Source organism: Gorilla gorilla, chromosome 8 (assembly GCF_029281585.2).
Source record: "Gorilla gorilla gorilla isolate KB3781 chromosome 8, NHGRI_mGorGor1-v2.1_pri, whole genome shotgun sequence".
Classification (NCBI taxonomy): domain Eukaryota; kingdom Metazoa; phylum Chordata; class Mammalia; order Primates; family Hominidae; genus Gorilla; species Gorilla gorilla.
Window position 1 is genome coordinate 90,235,971 of NC_073232.2, and position 9,241 is coordinate 90,245,211.

The 9,241-nt window shown below is 43.7% G+C and overlaps 1 protein-coding gene across 1 annotated transcript in view; it reads right to left on the reverse strand.

Moving 5' to 3' along the window:
• LOC109025321 (putative uncharacterized protein C10orf126) overlaps positions 1-2,694 on the reverse strand; it is a 33,770-nt gene extending 31,076 nt beyond the window's left edge. The window contains 2 exon segments of the mRNA XM_031015694.2: positions 1,569-1,719; positions 2,672-2,694. Coding sequence (XP_030871554.1) covers positions 1,569-1,719; positions 2,672-2,694 — 174 coding nt within the window.
• Between the last annotated feature and the right edge of the window lie 6,547 nt (positions 2,695-9,241).

A 9,241-nucleotide genomic window follows, 5' to 3' on the forward strand; every position in this document is an offset into this window, starting at 1 on the left:
TAGAAGTGCAAGAGATTTGGGGTGGGGGGTAATATTTGTAAAAAGCGTAAGAGGAAATATCAAGATTGCCCAAGCATGGAAAGCCTTCAGATCACGATGCAGATTTGACGCTTACAAAAGGAAAAAGGGTAGAAAACAAGATAGACAAGACAGCCTCAGATTTTGGTGGGTCAGACACGGATTTGACCAACATGATGGGAAGCTCTGGAGCAAAGAGGATTCCTGTGTTGGACAGACACGGCCTTGGTACCGCCATGGTGCCGGTATTGGCTGGGAGCTGCCCAGAAAAAGTGTGGTCTTGGTTGAAAAGCTGAAGCAGATCCTCCAGGTGCTGCAGCTGGAAGCTGTCGGCTGCCTACACTCCTTGCAGCTGACAGGTAAGTCCTTTCTCCAGTGAAGATCTGAATCATTGCACACCTCAATGCCTACCTCCATCCATCCCTGCAGGGCATCCAGTAATCTTCAAAACATCTGGGAGTTTTTCCCCAGAGTAGAGTCACTTGAATAAATGTCCTTTGGGAAGGACAAAAGGAATTATACCCATAGACTTGGTGTGGTGTTGCTGGGTCCTTCATCCTGGGAACATGGCCACCCTTTCTATTGGGGGATTCCAGGTCTGAAAACTGCCTCAGGTTCCAGGTACTAGACAAGGAATTGCAAATGTTTGATAGAGCAAACACCTTCAGCCTCCTGGGCATCCCTGTTGGATTTTTTTTTTTTTAATACAAGGTCTCACTCTGTTGCCCAGGCTAGAGTGAAGTGGCACGACTTCAGCTCGCTGCAACCTCTGCCTTCCGGGTTCAAGTGATTCTCCTGCCTCAGCCTCCAAGTAGCTGGGACCACAGGTGCACACCATCACATCCAGCTGATTTTTGTATTTTTAGTAGAGACAGGGTTTCACCATGTTGGCCAGGCTAGTCTTGAATTCCTGACCTCAAGTGATCCACCCACCTCGGCCTCCCAAAGTGCTGAGATTACAGGTGGGAGCCACTGCGCCTGGCCTGTGTTGGCTCTCTTTTGATTAGATGTATTAAGAAGTATCCTCACAAGATTCCCATCTGTTTCACCCCATCATCACTACTCTCTGTGGATTCAACTCCACAACAGCCTTTCACACCACCAGTTGCGGTCTGCAGAGGAAAGCCTTCAGCTAATTTCCCAGTGGCTTGGTGAATGCTGTGTTCTCCAGACCTCCCTGGGCATCATAATCCTCTGATGGGTCTTCTGATCACCATAATATACCAGCATGTTCACTTCCCTGAGCCTTTAAAAATCTGTTTCAGCTCCACTCAGCATGGACCTATCTCCAGGCTTGTTGAACCACCCAAGCAGCAAGTCTGCACCATCCTCTAGGGTCTTTGCCAAGCATTAAGTCCCATATCCTGAGAAAATGCCCTCACATTCCTGTATTCTCCTTTATCCTGCCTCCTTGATCAAGCGCCTTCAAAATCCAGTTCCTTCCTTCTAGTACATGGGGGTGAATTTTTCACAGTTTGGGGGAGGTACAGTCTCTTTCTAGCTCATCAATGTTGCCATAATATTCTTGGCTTGGTGATGTTGTGACTTACCTCTAGTGATTGGTCTGGCAACCAGGCAAGAAGTTGAGGATCCTGAGAAGCCCTCCTTGGCCCGTGGGGACAGAACTCTGTGGTGTTGGCCCATATGGGGAGTTTCAGATCATAACAGGGAAGGATGAGCCACCTCTGCAGGCTCTGAGGGCTTAGAAGAGTTTGAGAGCTCAAAATATTTGGAGGCATCCACCCAAATGTCCCCATCCCGTGCACAAGAGCTCCATGTTTTCCCAACCAGTGCTCTGATCTTTGTGTAATGGTAATCATCTTTGAAGCTAGGCAAGCCTATTAAATCCATAGTTTGGTCTTCTGCTTTTTCTACACTGAATGGAGTGAATATGGGCCCCATTCCTGGAGGCCCTCAGGCCTTCACACTTGGCTTTCGATTGCTCCCTAACTGCCTACAGCTTTTCATTATCCTAATGTAGAGCCTCAATGCAACTGAGCAACAAGCAGCCAATTCCATTGTCCTTGGATACCTTGCTTCTCTCTGACCTCTCAAATGCCTGAATCCTCTCTCCATCCAGGGCTTTCCCGTCCACCAGAACATTCTTCCAAGTCACTGACATTGAACGTTTTAGGCAGGGCTCAGTGGCCCGTGCCTGTAATCCCAACACTTTGGGAGGACAAGGCAAGAGAATCACTAAAGGCCAGGAGTTCAAGACCAGCCTGAGCCTTGCTCTGTTGCCCAGGCTGGAGTGCAGTGGCATGATCATAGCTCACTGCAGCCTCGAGCTCCTGTGCTCAAGCAATCCTCCCGCCTCAACCTCCTGAGTAGTTGGGACTCCAGGCATGAGCCACCATGCCTGGCCGCAACATTCAGATGGATTTTTAAACTACCTGAGCCAAGTTAATTTCCTCATAGATTGGATGTGCATGTGAGAGCAAAAGAAGAGTCAAGGATGACCCAAGGGTTTGCCTTGAGCACATTCCTCAGTGCTTCCAGGGCATATGGCCTCTGAATGGTGCCCATGGGCTTATAAATCCATCTCCTCCCAAGAGATAACACATTTATTTTGTCCCTGGACCTTATGAAAGTTGTCAGAATCAAAATAGAATCACTAGTGTTTTTTAAGGAAAACAACAAACAAACAAAAAACCTGAACTGGATGCAGTGGTTCATGGCTGTAGTCGCAACTCAGGAAGCTGAGGCAGGAGGACTACTTGAGCTCAGGAGGTTGAGGCTGCAGTGAGCTATGATCACACCACTGCACTCCAGCCTGGGCGACAGAAGGAGGCCCATCTCTAAAAAACAAACATAAAAAGACTTCACTCTCATCACTCTTGAGATTAAGGATTTACCTAAGTAGTAAAATATGTCGGATCAGATTCTGGGCTCAGGAACTCTGAATCTGGGATGTGAAAAGGTTTCTGGAGAGGCGTTCTGTTTCTCATATCATTAACCACAGGAAGATATTATTTGGTATACAAGAGGACATTGCTTAAAGAGGTGAGAAACAGAAACTATCTCTCCCTTATATTTCTCCAAATACCTTGTAAGGTTGTGAGTTAAAGAAAAAAGAACGATGTTCACTCAAAGGGGAGATGCAAAAATAAAAAGGTAAAACCTTTTCCCTTACCCTAAGGAGATAATGTGTGCATTTAAAAAAAGTTCTAATATTGTTTTTGCAAGTCAATATATAAGCATTATTGAAAAGTCCAATCTTGCCTGTGCTTTACAGCTCTCAGCTCCTTTCAGGAAGCAACTAAATCAGAAAACAGTGTTCTCTCTTCCTTGGAGCTGGCACAGGTTTTGATAACATCGATTGAATGCCAAGCGTAAGTACAGATTGGAAGTTAGAAGTATTGCTATTGACCGTTTTCTAATATGTCCTTCAGCTCAGTAATTAATCGATTTGTGACAAAATGAATAAGAAGCTGAGGTCTTCTAAGAGCTTACCATGTGGCAGACGCGAGCTCAGTGCTGTACATTCGCATTCATGCTCTTCATCCCTGTCTCTCAAGCCACTCGTCACACCCACACTCTCCGGGCCAGGAGGCTTGCACAACCCGCACTGGGAAACTTTCTCCCACCTGTTCTTGACTCCTGAAACCCCTCCACGGTGCCATCAGCCTGATCCACTAATAGCAAAACGCCTCACATCCCAAATCTAACTTCCAAATAGTCCCTCCTTGTTCTGACAAAAACTGACTCTTCCCTGAGGACGATGCTCACATCTTCTCTCATGCGCTGGCTGTTTTTCTTTTTCTTTTTTTGAGATGGAGTCTCCCTCTGTCGCCAGGCTGGAGTGCAGTGGTGCGGTCTCAGCTCACTGCAACCTCCACCTCCCGGGTTCAAGTGGTTCTCCTACCTCAGCCTCCCAAGTAGCTGGGATTACAGGCACACACCACCACACCCAGCTAATTTTTGTATTTTTAGTGGAGACGGGGTTTCACCAGGATGGTCTCAATCTCTTGGCCTCGTGATCTGCCCGTCTCAGCCCCCCAAAGTGCTGGGATTACAGGCGTGAGCCACTGTGCCTGGCCGCTGGCTGTTTTTCATTCCAGGCCCTCCTGCCACCTCCTGCAGACCTGGAGGTGATGGAGGGACCCTGCTGGTCCTCTTTTCCCCTTCCAGAGCCTTCTCCTTCCCTTCTACTGCAAATCTCATACCATCATCATCTATCACCCCTGAAACTGTCCCTAGAAACTTTATACAATTAATCAGAAGAGAAGGGAGGGAGAGAAACAAAAATAAGCCAAGCTTGCACATACTCAGTGTTAGTCATGGGGTCAGCTGTTCTCTGATCCTTCCTCATAGTGTTTTGCTACCTATTGCTCCAGAATCACACAGACCCTGTCACAAGATTAGAGTCCCCCTTCACTGCTCTACAGATAACAACTGAACATTGTGAAATGTTGCTTTCCATTTGAGATATTCTTGTAGGTCGTGCATACTGATGAAACTACTGACGCCAGATGGTCTGAAGGACCCCACGAGAAGCTGACTCACTGAAGAATGCAGTTTCTACATCTTGATGATTTCATCCCCCTTTCCCCAACCAATCAATGACTACAGTTTTTCAGCCCCTCACCCCCCACAATCCCCTTGAAAACCTCAGCCTAGAACTCTTCGGGGAGATGGATTTGAGGGTCTTCTCCCATCTGCTCACTCGGCCTCCCTGCTGTCATCAAACCCTCTCTCTGCTGCAAAGCCTGCCATCTTGGTGTATTGATCTGTTTCTGCACAACAGGCATACAAACATGTTGGTCCTGTAATACCCCTGCCCAACATTGTTCCCCACCTTTTTCAACAACATCAGTTCTCAGCCCATTGGCATCCTCCCCAATACTTCTCCTCTCTTTTCTGAGCATGTTCAATGCATAGATAATAATCTTTCCAAAACTCCACCATCACAGGTCATTAAACTTCTCTCCTCCTTCAGTCATCTTGACCTCTACCCTCCTAGAAACAGTCACTCACTTTGATGGCAATACATGGATCTTGTCATGCACATTCATTGCAGTCCTTAGCCCCTTTTAACTTCTAATCACTCTGGGGCTCAGTCGTTGCTGTTGTTTTCATTTCTGTCTCTACTTACTCCGTTGGAGATCTCATGTGGTTCCATGGCTTTAAATACTACCCACACACTGATAACGCCCAAATGAATATCTCCAGTTTAGTCCTCTGTCCTGAACTCCAAACCTGCATATCCAATAGCGTACTCATCATTTTCATTTTAATATCTAATATACTTCTCTAACTCACACGTCCACTACTAAACTGATTTTCCCTACCTATCCCACTGCACCCACAACCTTCCCCATGTTAGTTAGTTGATGACAATTTCGTCCTTGTGGCCTAAAACAGAACACTTCTTGGATTCATCCTTGACTCCTCTCTTTCTCCCCTATCCTACATCCAATTCATCAAGAATATCCCTTGTCTCTTTCTTCAAAACACATCCAGATTCTGACAACTTCTCACTGCCTTTGCTGCTCTTATTCTGATCCCAATACCATCTGGAGGACTGCTCTAGCCTCCTGGAGGCTGCCTTTACTGCTCTTGTTCTGATCCCAATACCATCTGGAGGACCGCTCTGGCCTCCTGAAAGGCCCTCCTGCTCCTATACCTTGCCCCTTATCATCTATTCCATGTGATTCAGGCTTCTGTGACCTCCCTAGTCTCAGCTCCTACCATCCCAGCTCCAGCACAGCAATTCCCTTCTGCTCCTCAATCAACCTCCAGGCTCCTTCCTTTCCTCAGCCTGAACATCATGCCGTCAAAGATCCACACGGCTCACTTCCTCTCCCTGTCTAAGACTTTATTCAAATCTCATGATCTCACATTGTCTTAAGCCAGTTCTCATCATCCTATTTAAACTCACAACTTTAGCTCCTTCCTTAAACACACTATTCCTTTATCCTGCCCTACACTCTTCCTTTTCTTTTTTATTTCTTTCATTTTGGACAGCATGGCATTTATTATCTTCTGACAGTCTATATAATTTACTTTATTATTATGTTTATTATTGATTATATTTATAGTGAATTCCTTTCATCCTCTTCTTGGTAGAGATAGAGTCATTGAGCACGATAATACAGAAGCTGTTGTGTTGCAGATTACCATGGCAATAACGACAACAAAAAAAAGTGCAGTCATTTTTTTTTTAGGCTCCAATTTGAAGACTGCAAGAATCTATCAATAGAGACAAGAACAGGTCTCAACCACAAGAAGCTGCAGCAATATGAAGGAAGGATAGATGGGCAAGGAGAAAAAGGGCAGAAATGGAAGAGAGAAGGGGCTTTTGAATGTCAGTTCAAAGTGGGTTATGTTCAGAATAAAATATGACCTAATCAGAATGGAGAAGAAGCATTTGGACTCTCTGAACCCCAGCCACTGAGGAATAGGGGCCTCTTTCTGTTAATGCACCCTTTCCAACGTGATAAGGCATCAAAACAGGGTGACCCTCTTTTAAAATTACTAATAAGGAAGAAAGTCTACTAGTATGAAGCAATCATTTTTAATGCATTTTTTTATTCAACAGAATTTTTCAAGAGCCTACTGTGTGTAAAGTATTGTGGTTATACTATGGAAGATTTTAAATGGAATGAGAAATTATGTCATCCTGAAGATGCTAGAATATAGTAGAGGGAGGCCAGGCACAGTGGCTCAGGCCTGTAAACCCAGCACTTTGGGAGGCTGAGGAGGGCAGATCACTTGAGGTCAGGAGTTCGAGACCAGCCTCGCCAACATGGTGAAACCCTGTCTCTACTAAAAATACAAAAATTAGCCAGGTGTGGTGGCGGGTACCTGTAATCCCAGCTACTCAGGAGGCTGAAGCAGGAGAATCGTTTGAATCCAGGAGGTGGAGGTTGCAGTGAGCTGAGATCTCACCACTGCACTCCAGCCTAGGCAACAGAGAGAGACTCTGTCTAAAAAAAAATATATATATATATACCTATATCTATATCTATATATACCTATATCTATATATCTATATCTATATCTATATATCTATATATATATAGTAGGGGGAGAGGGCAAATAAACAGATTACTATAAATATAAAGTAGAAATTTTCATTATTGAGGCACAGCAAATGTATTAAGAACAAAGGAAGGGATTATATATTCTGCATGAGGCTAAATCAGCAAGCACCCTGGCTACCAAACTGCAAATAAAGAAGGGACCCTTTCTTTCCTAGCAGCAGTTTATGCTGATTTGAATCAAAAACGCTTTCTCTAGCACGCTGGAGAAACAAAACCCACAAAGTGATAGGCACAAGATAGAGACTTCTGAGTCCTGTGCTGGAGATCTGATGAGTAAACCAAAGCCATGACTCAATAATAGGAATTTGTCTATGGTTTGTTTCAGTATGAAGATCTCTAAGGAAATCCCTTCTGTTGCTTGGCATGGAAACATTGTGAACAACTAGGGACAAATCCCTAGGGAAAAAGGGACTCTGGGGATTACAACAGGGGTTCTTGAGTTCAGCCATGCCTCCAAAAATAGAAAGTACCCCACTGTTGCCCACTGTGGAGAATGTGAATTTGCTTTTATTGACAGAGCTTCAGACCTAGAATGAATGATTTTATCTTCTACAATATGGCACAGAGTGTTGTCATTAACAATTGATATGGAGGGCACAACATTTATTAAATTTTTTAAAACTTTTCTTTCCAAATACTGAAGCCAACCGTTAACAACAAACTATTTATTTATTTATAGACAGGATCTCACTTTGCCACCCAGGCTGGCATGCAGCGGCACAATCACAGCTCACAGCAGACTCAACCTCCCTGACTCAAGCGATCCTCCCGCCTTAGCCTCCTGAGTATCTGGAATCACAGGCACACACTACCTTGCATGGCTAATTGATTTATTTCTTGTAGAGACAAGTTCTATGTTGCCTAGGCTGGTCTCGTAGTCTTGGGTTAAAGCAATCTTCCCACCTAGGCCTCCCAAAGTGCAGATTACAGGCATGAGCCACTGCGCCTGGCCCATAACAATCTATTTATATGATTTCTGGAGTAGTTAGTGACTGGCCTTTCTTTTAATGTGGATCAGATTTCTCTCCACCTCTAAAATATAAACGATTCATCCTGGAAAGATGGGTATTATGCTACCGAGCCAAAATGCTTTTTTTTTTTTTTTTAGAACGGGAAAAAAATCAGTGTGATTTCTAAGCTTTTACCTAATATCATCCCTAGAAAACAGCTTGCTGAATGTCTTATATAGCTTTGTCTTATAATTAGATTCACATACACAGTGAAAATTTAGCATATACAATTTATTGAAACCAGATATTTCTGTTTCATGCTGCCCCATACTTTGCCTGATGGGCAAACAAAACGAATGCTTATTTTAGAATATTTAAGTTTAACAAACACAAAGCACAGTTAGTTTTCACACAACAGTGCCTCCTTGTAGCAACAACCCTACAAGGCACTTGAGTTGAGCCAGGGGGAGGACCTCCACCCCACATCTTTCAGGATAAAGTGGTAAATGGGAGGTGGTACTAAAGTCCTATAATTCCTCTTAAGCTTTTAAGAAATTCCCTCCATTAATATCAGTAGCTAGTTTTCCTTAAGGCTTTGGTCTGAAGGAATGTATTACTGGCAATCTTGACAAAAGATGTTTTAGTTTATGTGCAGTCGTCTCAAGATTGTACAGATATTTGCTTTGACTAACCTCAGAAATTCAAGCAAAGCCATGTTACAGTAGGCATATAAACAAGTAGGTCACAGGGTTAATGTTTGATGCTAACACTGACTTTTTTCTACCACTCAAAAGCACGCAGGAGCAGTAAGATGTGCTACCCAGAAGCAACAAAAGATAAACACTTAACTATCCGCAGTCAACCAGCTTGGAGCTTTCAGGCGATGAAAAGTTATTTAATTATTAAGGCAAAAAGCACACAGGCGTACGACTGAGGACACCAGAGAAGTTGATGCTTTCCAAATTTTGAATAAAAGACTGTAACTTTAAAAGTGATTTTATGGAATAAAAATAATATCTTAATGGATCTGTAAGAATGTATTTAAAAATTGATCAGAAAATGATATTTCTTAATCCATTAATCATTAGCAAAAAAAGAACTCCTCCATGCATGCATCATAAATGATATGGAAAACGTATTGAATATTGATTTTGGCAGGGTGGGAACACATTTCCAAATGTGTTTCTGGACTAGGGATCTATGTATCTGTCTTGCCTATCTCACCTC